Source organism: Bison bison, unplaced genomic scaffold (genome assembly GCF_000754665.1).
Source record: "Bison bison bison isolate TAMUID 2011002044 unplaced genomic scaffold, Bison_UMD1.0 scf7180017864462, whole genome shotgun sequence".
Classification (NCBI taxonomy): Eukaryota; Metazoa; Chordata; class Mammalia; order Artiodactyla; family Bovidae; genus Bison; species Bison bison.
In genome coordinates, this window is record NW_011495024.1 from 6,135,392 (window position 1) to 6,155,321 (window position 19,930).

At 38.7% G+C, this 19,930-nt stretch overlaps 1 protein-coding gene across 1 annotated transcript in view; it reads left to right on the forward strand.

Moving 5' to 3' along the window:
• Window positions 1-19,930, forward strand: part of CHRM3 (cholinergic receptor, muscarinic 3) — a 497,135-nt gene that overhangs the window by 221,011 nt on the left and 256,194 nt on the right. Inside the window, exon 4 of the mRNA XM_010860121.1 lies at window positions 12,956-13,058. Coding sequence (XP_010858423.1) covers window positions 12,961-13,058 — 98 coding nt within the window. The 5' untranslated portion in view covers window positions 12,956-12,960. The remainder of the gene's footprint in view (window positions 1-12,955; window positions 13,059-19,930) is intronic.

A 19,930-nucleotide genomic window follows, 5' to 3' on the forward strand; every position in this document is an offset into this window, starting at 1 on the left:
CTGCCAATATCTCAGCATCCTTGAGTTCTTCTGCTCTCTCTTGCTGGTTCCTAGGTTTTGGCTGGATAAAATTGAGTCTTCAACTCCTCTCTTATACTGTCTTAGCTTCCTTTTCTACATCTTTCTTCTCAAGTCCCTCTCCCAGCAGTTACACAGATAGGTCATCTTTATATGTTAATCTTTAAATTCTCTCCAAACCTTAATTTCTATGTAACTTACTGTTTCTATTGCTGAATGAGTCCCACTTACACAAAATTCAGCATCTCTGAAACACAGATCTATTTACAGTATTTTCTGAAATATACATACACCTTTCCCTTTTTATCTCAAAGGAAATACTATTCTCCTGATTCCTTGACCATATAAAAATATGAGAATAATCACCTTTTACTTTTCCATCCAGTCTTCTGGGGATTTGTCTTGTTTGGTCTCAGCTGACTTATAGTGATTGATAGTGAATTGATAGGCTAAGAATGTCTGGACTTATATTGATCCCCCACAGACATTACTCCAACGGACCCAGAGTTGTTGCTTGACCAGCCCATGTGGTTCCTGTTATGATCACAAGATACATCTTAGTAAAAACCATCAGGAAACTTTGAAGAATAGATTTATTACTCACAGGTCCTGGCAGGCACATGGCACTCCTGAGAACCAGACACTGAGGTCAAGGGTAGATAGAGGGAGAAAAATTACGGACTTGAGACTCCACACTTATGGGGTTCAAGGGGGGCGGGGGTGATTAGGGTTTCACAGGTTTATTCTTTATTAGCAAATTTAAAGCATAAAAGCCAGAATTAGGATGCAGCATGGGGAAAGGAAAAGCAGGATCACTCAAGCTTGTAGTTATCTCTGCCACCTAGTGCTTTCTAGAAGGGATCCTTCATGAGTGGGACAGTGTAGTTTCTTATCTAGTTGCTTTTTCAGGAGCTATTCACACAGCTACAGGCCCCCCAGGTGATACTAATAGTAAAGAACCCACCCACCAACGCAGGAGACGTAAGAGACTCGGGTTTAATCCCTGAGTTGGGAAGATCCCCTGGAGGGAGGGGAAGAACATGACAACCCACTCCAGTATTCTTACCTGGAGAGTCCTGTGGATAGAGGAGCCTGGAGGGCTAGAATCCATAGGTCGCAAAGACTCGAACACGGCTGAAGTGACTTAGCAAGCACACAGCTGGCAATGTATATATATATATTTAAATATTACATATTTATTTGACTCTGCTGAGTCTTAGTTGCAGCATATGTGATCTAGTTGCCTGACAGGGGATCAAACCCAGGCCCCCTGTGTTGGGAGCATGGAGTCTCAGCCACTGGACCACCAGGGAAGTCTCCTGGCAATGGTTACTGAGATGGATGTCTTTGAAATGGATGCCTTGGCAATCAAAAGCTTGATTCCAGGCACTTATACTACAATCAAAAAGCTCAAAGTCACGCACTTACAGTCAGAAGTCTGGTGACACATTTTCTTCAGCATGTGTCCCTTACATTCCACCCTCACCTGAGCATCCTGTCTGTCGTTCTGTGCTGGGTACTTTGCAGTCATCTCTAAAGTGCTGTCAAGACCTTTTCTCATGGTTCCCACAGTAACTGCTCCCCACAATTTCTCTATTTCAGTGTTCTCAGTTACAGAGTGATTTATCATTCAACTTTGGGACAGGTCTTCAGAGTGAATTTTAACTATAAAAGTATAAAGTTCTATTGCAGGAAGGGGGACTTCTTCCACAGCACAAAAGCAAGCTCCTGTCTATCACTCAGAAATAAACTGTCCAAGGAGACACACTTGCTGACAAAGCAAGAGACTTTATTGGGAAGGGATGCCTGGGTGGAGAGCAGAAGGATAAGGGGACTCAGGAGAACTGCTCTGCTCACAGTCTCAGGTTTTACGGTAATGGGGTGAGTTTCCGGGTTGTCTCTAGCCAATCATCTTGCTTGTCTCATATTTAGTCTGACTGGAGTCCCTCCTGGTGGTGCAGACATCTCTCAGCCAAGATGGATTCCAGTGTGAAGGCTTCTGGGAGACTAGCAGACATATTATGGGCCGGCATGTTCTCCCTCCTCTCAGCCAGTCTCACATTCTCCCACTTATTTTTCATTGGCAGCACTGTAGTTTTTTGTCTAGACCTCCTGTTGTGAGGCAACTCAGGCAAGTGGTTATTGTCATTCCTGGTTAGGGCGGGCATTTTCTGTCAGCAGCTCCCCAACAGTCCCATGAAGAAACTGAAGCCAAAAGGGTAAAAGTAATTTTCTCAAGGAAACATTCCGTCATTCTCTCCTTCTGCATGTGCCACCTTCTATAAACGCAGGGACAGGCACATGCGGAGTCCCCTGATGTGTTCTCCGCTGCTGGCCGCTTCTAACGTTTTCCTGTATTTCTCTTCACTTGAATCCACTTGTCTTCAGTGTCTTCCTGTCAAAACCCGACCCCACTCCACAGGATCTAGCATGAATGAACTTCTTCTGTGTCTTCTTTCAGGGCCTGGTGGACACCAAACTCATCCTGCTCTGATGCTTATAGCAGGGTTCTGTGATACAACATGCTGTCTTTCTCAGACAACTTAAAGCCATATGCAGTCAATGTTACATGTTGAATTACTTACAAATTTACCAATGTATATAGACTCTAAGCATTTAATCTTATTAAGAGTTTCCTGCTACTTAGACGTGTTCTTTATTCATCACTTAAGGTCAGTATACTGTTTTTTGTTTTGTCTTGGTTTTTTAAACATCGGCTTATTTTATTTATTTGCTTTTGACCACACCACATGGCGTGAAGGATCTTAGTTCCCCAATCAGGGATGGAACCAGTGCCCCCTGCCCTGGGAGCACAGAGTCCTAACTGCTGGACCACCAGGGAAGTTCTGAGGTCAATACACTTTTAAAATTTGATTTAGCCTCTGTTTCTTTAGTCTCTTGGCCTCTGTCTAGTCAGCATCACTTCTATATCTCCTTTACGTAAAAACCATCTCCATTGTGTCCACATTCTATTCAGAACATTTTTGAGGCTGCCTTGCTCTCAGGATAAAGTGTAAGTTCCTGAGGACCAGCATTCAAGGCTTTCCCAAATCGGGCTCCAACCTAATTTCCCCTGACTTAGCCCAGTGTTTTTCTCCCTTGGTCCCACAGTAGATCATCTCGATTTTTAGCCTTTGTTTTTATTGTCCCCCATCCCAGAAGCATTTACCTCCTGTTATGTTATGAATTGTATTCATATTTTGAGATCTGCTTAGCTCTCACAAAGCATTTCCTTCTTTCTCAATTTATCCTTTATAAATGTATGCATTTCCCACAGCACTGTGGTCCTCACTGCCAAGAACTTGAGCACCACATTAGATAAATGGATGGATGGATGGATGGATAGATAGACTCACACTATGTATATAATATACATACGTACATAAAAATTTTATATCATTTTATTTATGACATGATTATCTTTTTGCATAAATGATAACATAAACTTCCCAAAAGCAAAGAATATAATTACATTTCTCCACATCCCAGAAACACACTAGTGTATGTATTGTGCTCTTTTTTCTTTTTTATTTATTTTTTAATATAAATTTATTTTAATTGGAGGCTAATTACTTTACAATATTATATTGGTTTTGCCATACATCAACATGAGTCCGCCACGGGTGTACACATGTTCCCCATCCTGAACCCCCCTCCCACCTCCCTCCCCATACCATCCCTCTGGGTCATCTGAGTGGACCAGCCCCAAGCATCCTATATCATGCATCAAACCTGGACTGGCGATTCGTTTCATATATGATATTATACATGGTTCAATGCCATTCTCCCAAACCATCCCACCCTCTCCCTCTCCCACAGAGTCCAAAAGACTGTTCTATACATCTGTGTCTCTTCTTCTGTCTCGCATACAGGATTATCGTATATATGCATTAGTATACTGTGTATTGTGCTCTTTACCTGTCATTTCCTTTGGAATAATTAAATATAAAGCATCTTGGTAAAGAAACGAGTGTAATGTGTTTCTATCCTAGGAATTTTTCTGTCCCTTTATCTGTAGTCAGACTCCTTAAAATTTTTATTCTTTAATTCCTAAGGTAAAACGTTTTATAAGAGGATGTACTTTATTTATTTTTTTAATATTTACTTTTTGATCAAGTCACACAGCATGTGGGGTCTTAGTTCCCCAACCTGGGATTGAACCTGTGCCTTTGCATTGAAAGCACAGGGTCCGGAACACTGGACCATCAGAAAAGTCCCCAAGAAGATATATTTGAAAAAGGAATGTGTCTAAAGGAAAATAAGAGTTCTATAATAATAGGATTGTGTATCGACCCTGTACAGCATGTACTCTTATCCTGATGCCTTATTGTTCCAGTTTAACATTAAGAACAATTCTCAGTTTGTCCATAATAGGCTGGGTTCTGGAGAACAAAGTTCTAATTTATCCCATCAGAGTGTGATTGCAGAGCTTATGTTCTTTGTTGGTAATTAATACATGTTTTTGGTCCACTCTTGCTCATTAGAAAATCAGTTTGGGGTCTTATTCATAGAAAGAATGGGTAGTTCTAGACATAATAGGAACAGGGGGAAAGTGCTATATTCCGTTTAATGCATCACTAAGAAACTGAAGGGGACATTAATTTCTCTAAAGGGCATTCTTGCCTACATAGTTGAACACTGCCGTCTACATCCTTAATCAATTTCCACTTTGACTGACTTCATCTTGGGCTTCATTCTCACTGGAAAATCTATAAAATGATCCATAAAATCCATAAAAATAATGTCAGCATGGAGCCTGTGCACACTCTGTGTTAGCCAGAACCAGGCTCAGCACCTGTGGAGCAGAATCCCACTCCTGTGACTAGGAGCCTGGAGCCAACTTTCCCTGAAGTTAGCAAGAATCTGAATGTCTTAAAAGGGAAAAAAGGTAGGATGAAAATAATTAAGTCCAGTTTCCTTTCCCTTTTAAATGTTTCGAACTGTCTCTTTGTGTTCACTGTGTTGAATTGGTTTCTTTGTTCCGTTTGTTTCAATCATCCTGTTAAGCAGACTTCTTAACAAAATGGCATTTCTCCATACCTGGCTGTTTCATTTGTTCCTGAAGGGGCCTCTCTTCTGCAGGCCAGGCTTATTGAAATTCATGATTGTTGAATGTGAAGAACCAGACTCAGAAGTTTAACTAATTTTCTCTCAGATTACTCAGGTCTTGGCTTAAATGTGCCATGCAGGCTGATTCTGTGTAAGTTGTTGTTGGTTAAGAGATGAAGGGAGAAAAGTAAAGGACAACATGAAAAGCGTAACAAAGACACAGAAAGACTTTACACATAATCAGGGGATAAGGATGTGGAAAGTAAGTAAAGTAGACATCTAATGCTAACTAATATGTTAATAATGTCTTAAAGAAATGCAATCCACTAGATGTTGAAAACATTTTAAATTCAAGAATTACAGACATATTCAAAAGTAGAAAAGCATAAGCAACCCCCTGTGCTCACCACCTGCCTTCAGAAATTAGCAGCACATGGGCAGCGCATTACTTTCTAGGATACCTTTTCCCCAAAGACACTGGATTTGTTTTTAAATTAATTTATTTGGCTGAGCCAGGTCTTAGTTGCAACATGCAAACTCTCACTTGTTGCATGTGGGATCTTTGTTCCCTGACCAGGGATCAAACCTGTGCCCCCTGCCTGCATTGGGAGTGTCTTAGCCACTGGACCACTGGGGAAGTCCCAATACTGGATTATTTTAAAACAAATGCAAGATCTTCACATTCCCTAATGTGCCTAATGTCCTATTTAAAAAAAATTTTTAATGACAAAATACTTTAAGAGATCAGTTCTGATATTAATAAAAGAATAAGCCACCAATTAAAATTTCATTTTAATCTCAATATTATATTGAGATATAATGTATATACAATAACAAGCACTCACTTTAACTACATGTTTGGATGAGGTTAAACAAATTTATCCGCCATGTTATTACCACTAAACCAAGTCCTGGTACATTTCCCTCACCACACAAAGTTCGCCTATTGCCCTTCCTAGTCGGCTGACACCCCCTTGCCCTACCCCCAAACCCAGTCAAATACTGTTCTGCTTTCTGACTCTTAGATTTTTTTTTTCCCTAGAGTTTTAATAAAGAAATTCCTCAATATTCACTTTTGTGTCTGGCTCCTTTTGCTCTGCATAATATTTTTACATGGTGTTGTAATGGTTTCAGTGATTCTTCCCTTTCTCTTGGATTTTTTAATTCTGTTGTTTGACAGTATCAAGGTTTTGCTTTCTCCAGTCCATCTGATGGACATTTTTTTCCAGTTTGAGGCAATTATGAATGAAGTTGCTATGAACATTGATGTGTAAGTTTCTGTGTAGACATATATGTTTATCTCTCTTGGGTAAATAGGAGTAAAATTGCTCACCTGCATATTAAACATATGTTTACCTACATAATAACTGTGAAACTGTCTTCAAAAGTGGTTGTATCATTTATATCCCCACCAGCAGTGTAAGAGCACTATAGTTGCCACACATCCTTGCCAACATTCTGTAATCAGTTGTTTTAAGGGTATTGTGGCCTCTTATTGTGGTTTTAATTTATATTTTCCTAGTAACTAATGTTGTTGAGCATCTTCTGCATTGTATTCCTGGAATCCTCATTGATCACCACTTCCTCAGTTCAATGAGGCAATCAAGATGTGTTTGACTTTCCCTTTCCTGTGCCCACTTTCCAGAAACCTCTCCCAAACAAAGAATCCAGATATAGGGTTTTTTTCTCTTATTGGTTTCCTTTCTCTGTCATCACAGCCCTGTACTACCTATTCCAGTTCCTCAAAATAGTTACTTCATTTATTTTTTATAGTTTTCTAGGGTTTGGGGGGAAATAGGAGAGTGCTAGGCTGTAAGTTATACTCCATCCTCATGATTATGAGAGGAAATCCCAATTACTTTTTGAGAAAGCATCCTCTAGATTTATCAAGGGTAGATTGATAAAGATTAGATTATCAAGGGTCAGCCTCAAAAACTGAAGTCCTATTGTATAGGGGGAAACTCTTCAACTTATTACATGTAGGTTCACTCTCTGATATTGAGATTATGATACCAAGAAAGAAAAGGAAGACATGCCCCCTTGCTGAGTCCGAGGAATTCTGCAAAATAAGAATGACTGCGAAAGGAAAGTGACGCAATCTAATAGGTGCCTCCCAACTTTCTCTCTTGGAGTTTCAGTCCAGAGAATGAGGTTTGTGTTCGTGAGAAGGAGGTGTGTCTAAGACAGGCAGCTAATTCATACGCAGCCCTTTGCCAGCATCATAGTGAACTTCGCAGTGTAACAAGGTCAATCGGAGGAACGCCTTGGACTAAAGTTCTAGTGTGGCATGGATAGGACCCTGAAACAGCTGGAGAATGTGTCACTGGGGCTGGGGTGTCATCCCATAGGAGAAGATGATTCTGATCTAAGGGCTGCAACACCCCAAGGCTGAAGGTGCATCATGGTCAGACCTCTGAGACGAGTACACTGTCAGCAGGAGGTAAGATGAGGTCAAGTTAAACATAAATGTCTTCCCAACTTGAATTGGTCAAGAAATAACAGATGACATGCATGCCAGTGGTAAACTTTACTATGTCAACAGGGTTAGGAGCACCCAGAAAAATAAGGAGATCTACCCCACATGTCAAAGGAAATAGACAAAGTCACGTTTGGAAATGCAAACTGTGTTCTTCTCTTCTCCATTTATTAAAGCCACACTTCTGTGTGTGTGTGTGTGTGTGTACGCACGTGCATGTTAAAAGAGAGTGAGAGAGAAAAGCTAATAGGCTGGCTTATCCAAAGGAGATTGAACGGTACTGGAATTACATTGAATTTTGCATTTCTCTTTATATACAAATGTATAAACAACTGCCAGGGGAGGGGCAGGGAATGTGGTTTGTGAATTTCTAATGATTTGTGAGATTTACAGACACAGGAAGGTAGGAAGTTCTTTTGCTTTCTAAGAGTTAAGGAGCCAGGAGATAGGCACTGTAGCTTTTACCCCTTAATCTTACTTCTAGAGGGTAGGAGATGTTTTGGAGCAGCAAATGCTAGAAATGTACTGCCTAAAGCCAGGAGTGAGACCAAGACTAGAGAGAGATGAGTATGATACCATGTGAGACAAATGATGAACACTTGCTGGCTCACCCTTATTCTTAGATAGAGGTCAGCAAGCAAAAATTAGCTGTTGCTTCTTCAAAAGCATTTCCCTGCCCTGGTAAGGCTAAATGGCTTCCCAGGGGTGGAGGAGATCCTGTTGGGGAGATGGGTGATATCTTAATGCAGAAAATGAAGAAATGGGAGATTTCTGCAGCTGGCCAATTTTCCTTAGCTTTTTCTTTTTTTTTTTATTAGGAAATGGGACAGAGGGAATGTAAGAAGATGAAAGCTATGGTATAATGGGAAAAGACTGTTGATCATAGATCTGTTTAAAATCATGTACATTAGTGATCATGTTAACAAGTCTTCTTGTTTTTGTAATCTTACCTAGTTTCTCCATGGACCATCATTATAAGAAACTGAATTCTACCTTCTGTTAAAATATATATGTATTTTATCTCAGCGTCATCCTAAGTATATCTTGATCTCCAAACTCTTTTCTCCACTATCAAATAGTTAACAATGTAACAAAATAATATTGTGTGTGCTGGAAACCACTTAACCTTGTAAATGCATATTCTAAATATATCGTGTTTGTGAGTCTGTATTTCTATTGAGTGGGTATTTCAAATGAGTAAAGCTTTAAAATATGTTATGAGAATGGTGTTAAGATTTTTTAATGCATTCATAACTACTCTACCCTAGTACCACAATTTTCTTTATTCTGGTCCTGTGGCTAATATTTATTCACATGTATATTTTGTACCTATTTATAATCAGAACATACAATTTGATATACCACTTTCTCTCTGTATTGTGATTTAATTGTTACTTTAATGGCAACTTAATATACTATGGAGTTAATATGCCCATATTTTCTTAGACGCCCTGCTGTGGGATACACAAATAGTTTCTATTACTCACTATTATGAATAATGCTGCAGTGACATTTTCCTGATTTTGAATTGTTTGCTTGGGATAATTTGTGAGTGGATTACTAGGTCCAAATATATGAATATATTTAAGGACTCTACATATAGGTATAGGTGAGGCAGTGATTCAGTGGCTCTACATACGTATAATACAACTGAAATATGTGAGTCTATCAATTGTTTTCCCAATAATCTCAGCTGCATTGTATTATTTATAATTGTAGTTAATGCAATCTAGTTAATGCAATAGAAGGCCACTTCTTATTGTGTATTAAGTGAGTTAGCCTATCAAAAAATTATAATTTCTCTATTTGTAAACTACTGACAGTGATATTTTCTTTACAAAGCTATTGAAATGATTAGATGAATTCATCAATGCCTCATGTGTTCATGCCACAAAGGAAATTATTAATCCTCCTTCCCTCTGTCTGTGGCTCCCTCATTTCGTCCATCAACCCTCCTGCTCCTGACTCCTTCTTCAATGGGTTATACATTCAAGTTCTTTTTGTACAAATTTTCATAGAACCTGATTTCTCATTCCAGAGTTCCCAGGAGCTAATTGTCAGGTTTCTGCAGAGAACCAGTCTCTACCATGCCAGCAAGTGCTGAATTATACCACAAATCATGGAGGTCAAATCTATCAGACCCCTTGAATTTCTTAAGTGTCCATACAAACAAGTCAGAAATACACTCAGAATAAAATTGTTCCATAAATTGCTCATTTTAGAAGTTTGTGTATAGTTCAGTTTCTCTTTATATGACTTTTCCAGGTTTTCTTCCTTTAGGTTGCTCGGAGATATTTTGATTTGTTTATTTGCTTCTTTGTTTTGGTTTTGGGTAATGTTTCTGCTTCATCTGCTCTCTGCTGCCAGTACCCAAGAACAAGCTTACTTCTGTGATAACAAGTGTGGTTTGTCAAGCAACTGCAACACAAGAGCATTGCTGCAAGTTGCATATCTGGATGGTACTGTCACTTGGATTTTGTCTGTCTTACATCTAATGTTTGTCCATTTTCTAGGCATTATTGCTCATCTGTTGCCTGGAATTGGTTTCTATCTTGAAAGCCTCTGTAGCAGAATCTGCCTTTTTAAGCAACCACGCTTCTTTGAAGCTAAAATAATTCCTAATATGTTATAAGGTCTCAGGAAGCCTATAACAGGCATACAGCATCTCAATTGGAAGCATTGAAAAGCATTGAAAATAAAAGCTTATATCCTATTTCATGAGGGCAAGGAGATTTGGGGGCTACCACAAGATTTTCCAGTCTCACTCTCATGATGAGAAATTGAACTGAATAAGATGTATTCTAAGCAGTTTCACTTTAGGAGTTTAGAAGAGGAAAAGTGGGAGGAGGAGGAAGAAGAGGAAGGAAAAAATTCCTCTCCAGTCTCTCCAACCTCAGCAACTATATTTCTTGTCCCTTGGAGAACATTACAGGCCCTCTTTAGATTTTTTTCTTACATAAGCTATGTGTCATAGACAAGGTTTCTCCATTTTTATATTAATAAACCTGCATTTCCCCCATCTCCATGCTGGCTCTCCCCATTTTCACATGTTACAAATGAGTGCTGGCCTCTCTTCCTCTCTGAATAAATACACTAATTCAACCTCTGACCACAGTGCAAAGCCCTTTTATCCACACACTACATCAGCAAAGTTATTAAAGTGCTGATGAAGTCAGAAGCAAAACCCAGGAGGCCTGAGCAAGGCTCATATGTAACAGTTACACAGAGGGCATCTGAGGATCAGAGCCGAATGTAGACAACCACCAGATTCTCCTTGGTTACTGGACGGTACACAGTCACCAGTACACAGTCACCAGTCCTGCCTTCAATATGGCTGCACCGAGAAGTCTTCTTTAAACATATCAAAACCCAGGGGGTGAAAACACATGAACTAATCATAATCTCTCTACCCCATGCTTGCTTTCCTAAAACTTGAAACAGAAAAGGTGATGGTGGAAGCACTTTGGTTGTGCCTGGAGTCTGAACTGCAGCGCAATCAGGAAACATATGTCATGAAATACGGTGTCATACCACATGCTACACACACCCCTCTCCCTGCACAGAGTGGGGACTAGACTTGTCTATGTGAATCAATTTTTCCCCAATTATATGAAGTTTTCTTTTAGTTTCTTTTATTATTATTTTGTGTTGAATATAGTTGATTTGCAATGATTCAGTGTATAGCAGTGATTATGTTTTATTTACATATATATGTGTATACACACATTATATATATATAACATAGATATATATGAAATTTTTCAGATTCTTTTCCATTATAGGTTATTACAAAGTACTGAGTAAAGTTCCCTGTGCTACACAGTAGGTCCTTGTTTATCTAATTTATATAGTAGTTCATATCTGTTAATTGCAAATTCCCAATTTATCCCTCCCCCTTATTCCTTTTTGGTAGCCATAAGTTTGTTGCCTACGTCTATGAGTCTTATTTCTGTTTTGTAAAAAGTATATCAGTCATGGGCTTTCCTGGTGGCTCAGTGATGAAGAACCTGCCTGCCAGTGCAGGAGAGGCAAGTTTGACCCCTGGGTTGGGAAGATCCCCTGGAGAAGGAAATGACAACCCAAATATTCTTGCCTGGAAATCTCATGGACAGAGGAGCCTGGTAGGCTACAGTCCACGGGGTCGCAAAAGAGTCAGAAATGACTTAGCATCTAAACACCAACAGTATTACTTAGTCATTAAAAATAATGAAATAGTGCCATTTGCAGCAATGGGTGGACCCAGAAATTGTCATATTAAGTAAAGTAAGTCAGACAGAGAAAGACAAATATCATATGATATCACTTACATTCAGAATCTAAAAAAGTGAACTTATTTATACAAATCACTTTCTGGTCTTGGGTGGGCCCCTCAACCTTGTGAGTCCAGGATGAGATGACATGTGTATAGGAGTTAGGGGATAGTTTCTAATTGTATGCAGTTATTTGGGTGGGTGCTTGTGTTTGTACTGTTGGGCTGATTTATGGTTATTTAAATCTATAAAAGGGTGTTCTGCCACTTCCTTTGTGCATGTTCTGTTCCCTCACATTATTGTAGACCCGATATAAGGCAGCTTTCAGAACATGCCATTCTCCCTCACAGCTTCCTGTGTTTGAACATGCTGCCTGAATCACACCCTCCTCACCCCCCTTCTTCCTTCACCTCACCTCCATCTCCCTTTGTCTGTCTGTTCCCCTCCTACTCACCATTCGAGGCTTAGCTTACGGACCCTCTGCTTTGTGTGACACCCGTGGGTCCTGTCTGCACCGTGAACACGATGACTTCATCCTCAGGGTTGCTGTGAGTCCAAGTGTGGCCTTTCCTACATGAGTGGACTTGGGTTTTTGAGGGCAGGACCAAATCTTATTCATTTTCTCAACCCAGTATCTGGTTCTTGTTATTTACTTGGTAAATTTTGATCAGAATGATAAGTGAATGTCAGATACTCACCGCCATGAAAGAAATTGTACTAGTCAGGTTCATGATTCTTCACTAATTTGCTATGAAACTTGTGAAAGAAACAACACTCAAGCTTTCTGTATGTGATATAAATATAGGCACCTGATGTGCATATTTTAATGGGGAAGCTTATAAAGTACTCCTAATTATTGAAAGTTTCACACTGAGAACATGTGACCACATGACAGTATACGAGATGTGTCACTTGTAGAGAAGTACGTTGCACAAGTCGTTTCCCCAGTAACTGCTGTGGATCCCTCCTGTGGCAGGATGCTAACAGGTATTGTGGGATGAGAAGGTTTCTTGCTGAAATTCATTTGGGGAAACACTGGAATAAATCTCCATTTATGAAACCTGTGATTTTGTTAAAATGCCATCTCACAATTCAGTGATCCCAAGTTTCCTGCTTCTTTTATCTTGTTTTAGATCTGATTACTCCTTTCTCTGGTTTTCAGCTTTCATGGTGACATGGCATCTGGTTTCTTTCTACAAGGAAGGTTCAGCACACAGCACAGTCTTTGATACATTGGACTGGTTTGAGGATCCTACCTGGAATAGGTATGTAAGACTTCCAGTGTTTGCTTTCTCATCCTTTGAATAGCCATGGATGTTATATCCATTTCTGCTTTTCTTGTTGTTGATTAAGAGTGGAATTTGTTCTGAAGAATAAACTTCATGTGTTAGAGATGATCTTTGTCTTTTCTGCTTAGAGCATGTGTTTATAATATGACATACAAGACTCCTCAACACCCTTCATTTCCTTTGTTGTGTGATTAATACAAATTAAGAATACATTCATGCCAGTAGAGAATGGAAATTCCATGCTCATATGGCTCTGAAAATAATGGAATTTAATATATAAATCTTTGGAACTCAAGTATACAAAATATGACAGATCCCCTGGTATGTTTATAAATATAGTATACAAAAGTCTAACATCTAACAGAAAGACGTAACTTTTTTTCCCAAAATAGTCCAGTCTTAGGCAAACCTAAGTACCAAATTTTAAACTAAATGACTGCACATGGGAATTAATTAATGATTATTTGATCCTCTTCGTTTTTGAGACAAGTATTCCCGTAGTGTAAAATGACATAAATATGACATAAAGGCAAAAAATACAGTATTTGAAGGTATTATTGTTTTATGAGTTATCTTGAAGGGGATATTCTGAAATTAGATTCTCATGAGATATAAGCTGTGTAGCTCCTGATTTAATTCAGTTCAGACTACTTTGATGAGTGCTCTGTGTGTGTGTTTGAGGGGGGCGGTGGGGCGGGGAGTGGTATGTTAGCTCTAAGAGATACTTGATTATAAGATTCATTGCTTTGTTGTATTCAATTTTCAAAATATTTTGGGGACTATTGTAGACTTTTTGAAATTTTGGTTTGTATTTAGAAAAGAGTCCAGCCTATATAAATTGTATTTTCAAAAAAAGTAAAGCTGCCCTGCTCAATCCTCCTTCCCAAAATGTCTGCTGAAAACCACATTTGGGAAGTAGCATAGCCTTGAGACTTAATTAGATATAATCTATGACCTTGGGGGAAAAAATGTTATGCTGTACTCCCTAACCCATGACCTTGAAAAAAAATGTTTTGCTTCCTTAGAAAGAGGGAGGGAGAGAGAGAGAAGGAGGGAGGAAGAAAGGTAAGGACGGAGAAAATAAATTCACAGTTGCCATGTACCAAATACTCGAGGTCACCTTTATTCTTAATAAGGTATCAAGTAATTAATCAATGTGTTTCCCTGAGTCTCCAGAGAATTTATCTTCTACATTCTCTGAAAGTCTTAAATCTATAATTAGAGTTTAACCTTCTTGATTTAAGGCAGAAGTTGCAACTAGTCACCTGCATGTTCCAGCTTTCTTAGGTTGTTTATTGTATAGGGTTTTTTTTTTTTTTTTGCTTAACACAAAATTAATATATCAATACATGTGTTTAAAAAAATGTCAAATCAAAAAATCAGAAGAGTTCACATAAAAATCTGGGCTTCCCATCTCTGGAAATGAATTAAATTAGTTGCTTGTGCCCCAATTCTAGCTGTCATACAAATTACCTCCCTCATCTTAACCTCTCCACATCTAACTCATCAAGTCCTCCAAAGCCTTGCTGTGACCACCCAGTGGTTCTCAGCCTCACTGTGAAAAGACAATTTCCTGGGTACTCAGGCTGTACTCAGAAAATTAAGCCAGTAGTTCTGAGTGTAGAGCTGGGCTTCAAAACTGTAGAAAGTTCTTCAGATGATTCTTATATGCAACCGAGGTTTAGAACCGCTGCCCTAACATCTTCCTCTGTCCCTATATGGCAAGGGCCATACCCTGAGTCCAGGTCATACTCACCACTTTCTGGTCTTAACAGTTTTGTACCATCATCGCTAAATCCCCTTCTCATTTCTGTTCTCGTCTTTGTTCAGTTCCATCCCCACCCAACAGCCAGAGTCACTGTTTCAGAATTGAACATACCAAGTTAATGCATGCTTGAACCTCTTCAATAATAATAACAATAATGATAACAGCTGATGACGATCATTGATACCTTGGTTGAATGAAGAATCTGAGTTGAGGCTTTGTTGAAGTCACTGGAGCATTAAATATCAGAAGCAAATGGGGGAGGCCCACATGAGGCCTATTGCCTAATCTGACAGTATCTTCTGCCTGCCTACTCCTACAGACAGTGATCCATGGGCCAAAAGCATCCCTGACTTCTACAAATTGCCACCCAATCAGTGTCCTGATGTCACACTGCTGTCAGGAGCAAAGAGGGGTTATAACCTGGCAGTGACATTATTATAAGATTAATGTTAGCACACAGCCACCAGTGTTTATTAAATGTCACTTCTTCCTAGTTGCATGATCCACCCAGCAAAGTAAGTTGATGCTGGTAAATTTTTAGGTGGACTAACTGAACTAGGGGTGTGCATTTGTCAGGGTTAGAAGTTATACATGGAATCGTCTCTCTTGCCGCTCTGACACACAGTTCCTCGTTGTCACCAACAAATAACATAAATCCAGTTATTTATTTGAGCTGCAGTGGAGACTTTTCTTTTTCAAAATGACTGTGTAGTGGTGGTGTGGGCCATAGAGGTAGTTACTGGAGTCTTTGCTTTAGCCTCCACCCACCCCATAACTGAGATGACATGCTTCCCATTGCAAGGGAAGAAGATAAGGTGGCATCAGAAACTTTTCATAAAAGACATCTTCAGACATATAATGATGTTATTTTACTCAGAGTTCAAAAATAAATCAATAAGTGCAAAGTGTTCTTGCCTGGAGAATCCCAGGGGCAGGAGAGCCTGGTGGGCTGACGTCTATGGGGTCACACAGAGTCGGACACGACTGAAGTGACTTAGCAGCAGCAGCAGCAGCTTTGAAGCTGAGTGGAACGTGTGTCCATGTCAGCACCCCTTGTGCTCACTGTAATCAAGTTTTATTTCATACAGGTGACAATTATTTTCTTCAGTATAAAACCATCACTGCTTCACTACTGACATTATAAAAAGTTCAAGGAGTTGTGTTAAGACAAAAATGTGCCTATGACATTCAGGTAATGGAGACCAATAAAGATGTTATAGCCTGAGGTGTTGAATTAATGCCTGAGACCCAGTTATCCACTTTACCTTAGGGTCCTAGCTTACCCACATAATATGCCTGGGCAGAGCTGTCTTACATCTAAAGAAACAATTGACATTTTTACTTCTTTCCTAAATGTTTATTTTGGAGGACAAGTGGAAAACAAAATACAGAGAGAGGCACAAGCACATACTCACTGAGCATCCCTAGAGTTAAATTCCTCTGTCCACAGAATTGGAGTGGGCAACCATCCCCTTCTCCAGGGGATCTTCCTGACCCAGGCACTGAACCTAGGCCTCCTGCATCGCAGGGAGGTTCTTTACTGTCTGAGCCATCAGGGAAGCCCCAAATACAGGATAGTGTCTGTTAATGAGATGCCTTTGTTTTTCCTTTGGAAATCAAGATGAACTGGCCATGTGTATAATTTTTCTTTGTGGTGCATAGGTTTATAATAAGGCCATAGATTCTTTTCATGCCATTTTAGAAATCATTTGAAAGGATTCAGGCAGTGATGACCATTATGCTTTAAGATTTTACATTCAGTTCAGTCGCTCAGTCGTGTCCAACTCTTTGCGACCCCATGAATTGCAGCACTGTAGGCCTCCCTGTCCATCACCAACTCCTGGAGTTCACTCAAACTCACGTCCATCAAGTCAGTGATGCCATCCAGCCATCTCATCCTCTGTCGTCCCCTTCTCCTCCTGCCCCCAATCCCTCCCAGCATCAGAGTCTTTTCCAATGAGTCAACTCTTCGCATGAGGTGGCCAAAGTACTGGAGTTTCAGCTTTAGCATCATTCTTTCCAAAGAACACCCAGGACTGATCTCCTTTAGAACGGACTGGTTGGATCTCCTTGCAGTCCAAGGGACTCTCAAGAGTCTTCTCCAACACCACAGTTCAAAAGCATCAATTCTTCGGTGCTCAGCTTTCTTCACAGCCCAACTCTCACATCCATACATGACTACTGGAAAAACCATAGCCTTGACTAGACATTAGGACATGCAAAGCTTTTCCAATAAGATAAATCCATTTTTCTAAATTCTTTGTATCACTGAGTGCCTGGGATATGGACAGAGGAAGATTAAAATCTATCGTATTGTCACCACATGAAACAGCTAATGAGAAGGAAATTAATAGTGTCTGAAATGAACCCTGGGTTAAGAATAGCTCACGTTGTATTTCTACCATTATTTTTCACTTGCCATTAATTCACTTTAATCAGAGAAGTTCCCTAAACTAATTAGGATTCATTTTTAAAAATCTAAAGTAACAGGTAAATGTATCCTCTATTTTAAGTTAGGAACAATATGGATGCTGAATTGATTGTGAAGACATTTATTATGTTATATGTATACATCAAATGGCTTCAAAAATATGCATGTTTGTCACAGATATTTACTATTATATCAGACTTTTTCTTATTCCTATCATTCCTCTAGCACTTTGTGTTGACTTTTGAGAATGAACATTTTGGAACAAAAGATATATTCTTCCAGGATCCTGCATGCTTGAACCATATTAGACTTTAGTAAATGTTTGTGAAATGAACGATGAATAATGCAAATGTGTTTTAATTTTAGATACAAGCAGATGAAATTGTACTGAAGCTAGGAACTGACTTAGCCAGTGAACTAGATATATAAAATAATGACAAATAAAAATGGTAATTCACCAGAGCTGATATTATATCTGGTATGCTCTGTGGAAGCAGAGAGAGATGGCCATCATTTTTAAAGGATTTGGACAAAGTCAAAGGGCCAGCAAATCTAATATTTTGGTGAGCAGCTCATCCTGATTTCATTAAGACATGGCTGTTCACTTCCCTTTCTCCTTCACTGAAGTTTTCATCTTTAAAATCTTTTTTAACTGCCATGTTAAGAGGATGTTCTAGTCTAAAGACTCCTGGTTCAGGTACCTTATCTTTAAAAACTTTGCTAGGGGCATGTGGGACATTAAGAGTAAAATACTACAGTATCTCAATAAATACTAATCTAGTACAGAAACAGCTGCACTTATAACTGAACAGAGTCTAATGTTGTCTGATCATGCAATATGCTGCCCAAGCAAACTCTTTAGGAAGTGCTTGAATCATTCCTATGCCTCCATCTACTTATCTCTTCAATCTTTGACTTTTCTTGGCAAAGCTCAAACCCAGTTAAAGTCCATATGCTTTACATTGCTTCACTTTTGCATTTTAGAAAATGATTAGGTAGTGCAAATGGATGTGATGATCATATTAGCCAACAGTAATATAAGCCCTTCATACATAAAATTATTTATCTCAGAAGGATATGAAATTTCACTTTGAAATTAAGTTGTTTTCTTAATATCACAACATACTGTGCCTCAAGGATAAGTAATTTCATACATTTAGGATCCTTCAATTATATTCCCATATTGGAGAGATATTACATTATTTTACTTTATCTGAATATTAATAATATGATCAATGGTAACTTTGATTATAAGTATTCTGAAATTGGAAACATCCCCATATTTAAGTTAGCCACTTTAATGTTCAAACATGTCTTTCTTTATATTATTAGTTGTTTTCCTTTAAACATTTTCATTCTCCACTATTCACTTGTTTGTGATTAATCTGATTAATGTATCTGTACTCTGCTTTTTTATACATTAAAATACTTTAGATAGATTATAAAAAGATGAATGAAATAGAAAATTAAGGCAGAATAATTATCAATGAAACAAAATTAAGAAACAACAAATAGAAATAAAACCACAGAATCAAGAGAAAAAAATATCAATCACAATTAGGCAGACCAACAGTTGCTGTGATGATCATCAGACTTGACTCTAGGTTTACTAGGGGCTAAAGCCAAATTTTGTTGAACAATTATCTGAAAAAAGATATATTTGCCTAACATTAAAATACTCATTCTGCAAAAAGAGAAATTACATACCTGACAGGAATGGAAGGTAAAAGAGTACTTATCATACTATGGGACCATTGGACTCATATTTGAGGATCATGGATGCAGGAATGAGATACAGCTGTCCTGAACTATGTGTATTTATCAGCAGCCTCTTTTTATTTATATTTATGGTTGTGCTTCACGGACGATTGAAACAAAACCATTGACGTCTGAATTTATATAGTGAATTCCATTGGCCTTTGAACCTCAGCGTGCTCAGAGATCTTGATTTTGGTTTTTGTTCTTTACCACTATCAACACTAAATTTTAAATGCTGCTTTATGAAATCAAGTAGAAGCTATAGTTGCAAAATTGTTGACTAGGGTCTCATAAAAGTTGAGAAGATTTTATTGATTTAAATTTTGGTAGTTTTTTCCTTTGGCGTAAAATTATGTGTTTGCCTACACTGTTTTTATTTATGATATTAGCTACTACTTTATAGGTGTATCTTTAATTTCTTACTCTTTGAGCTTTGGGGGAAAAATAAGTCTATATTTTCTTTGAGACCATTGAACTAAGAGGATAAGTGTGTTAGTCACTCAGTCGTGTCTGACTCTCTTGTGACCCCATGGACTGTAGCCCACTAGGCTTCTCTGTCCATGGCGTACTCCAGGCAAGAATACCGGAGTGGGTTGCCATTTACATGATGCTTATTTTCAGAGATAGCAACTTTGTGGATTCATGACACAAGCTTTATATCGTTATCCTATTCTTGAAATCTACCCCATTTTAAATCTTCTATCAAATCCTTTGCAATATAAAAATTGTTGTGATTAATCTTCTAAAAGCATGGCACACAATTTGAATCAGTTCTAATGAGGTGGATGAAACTGGAGCCTATTATACAGTGTGAAGTAAGCCAGAAAGAAAAATACCAATACAGTATACTAACACATATATATGGAATTTAGAAAGATGGTAATGATAAAT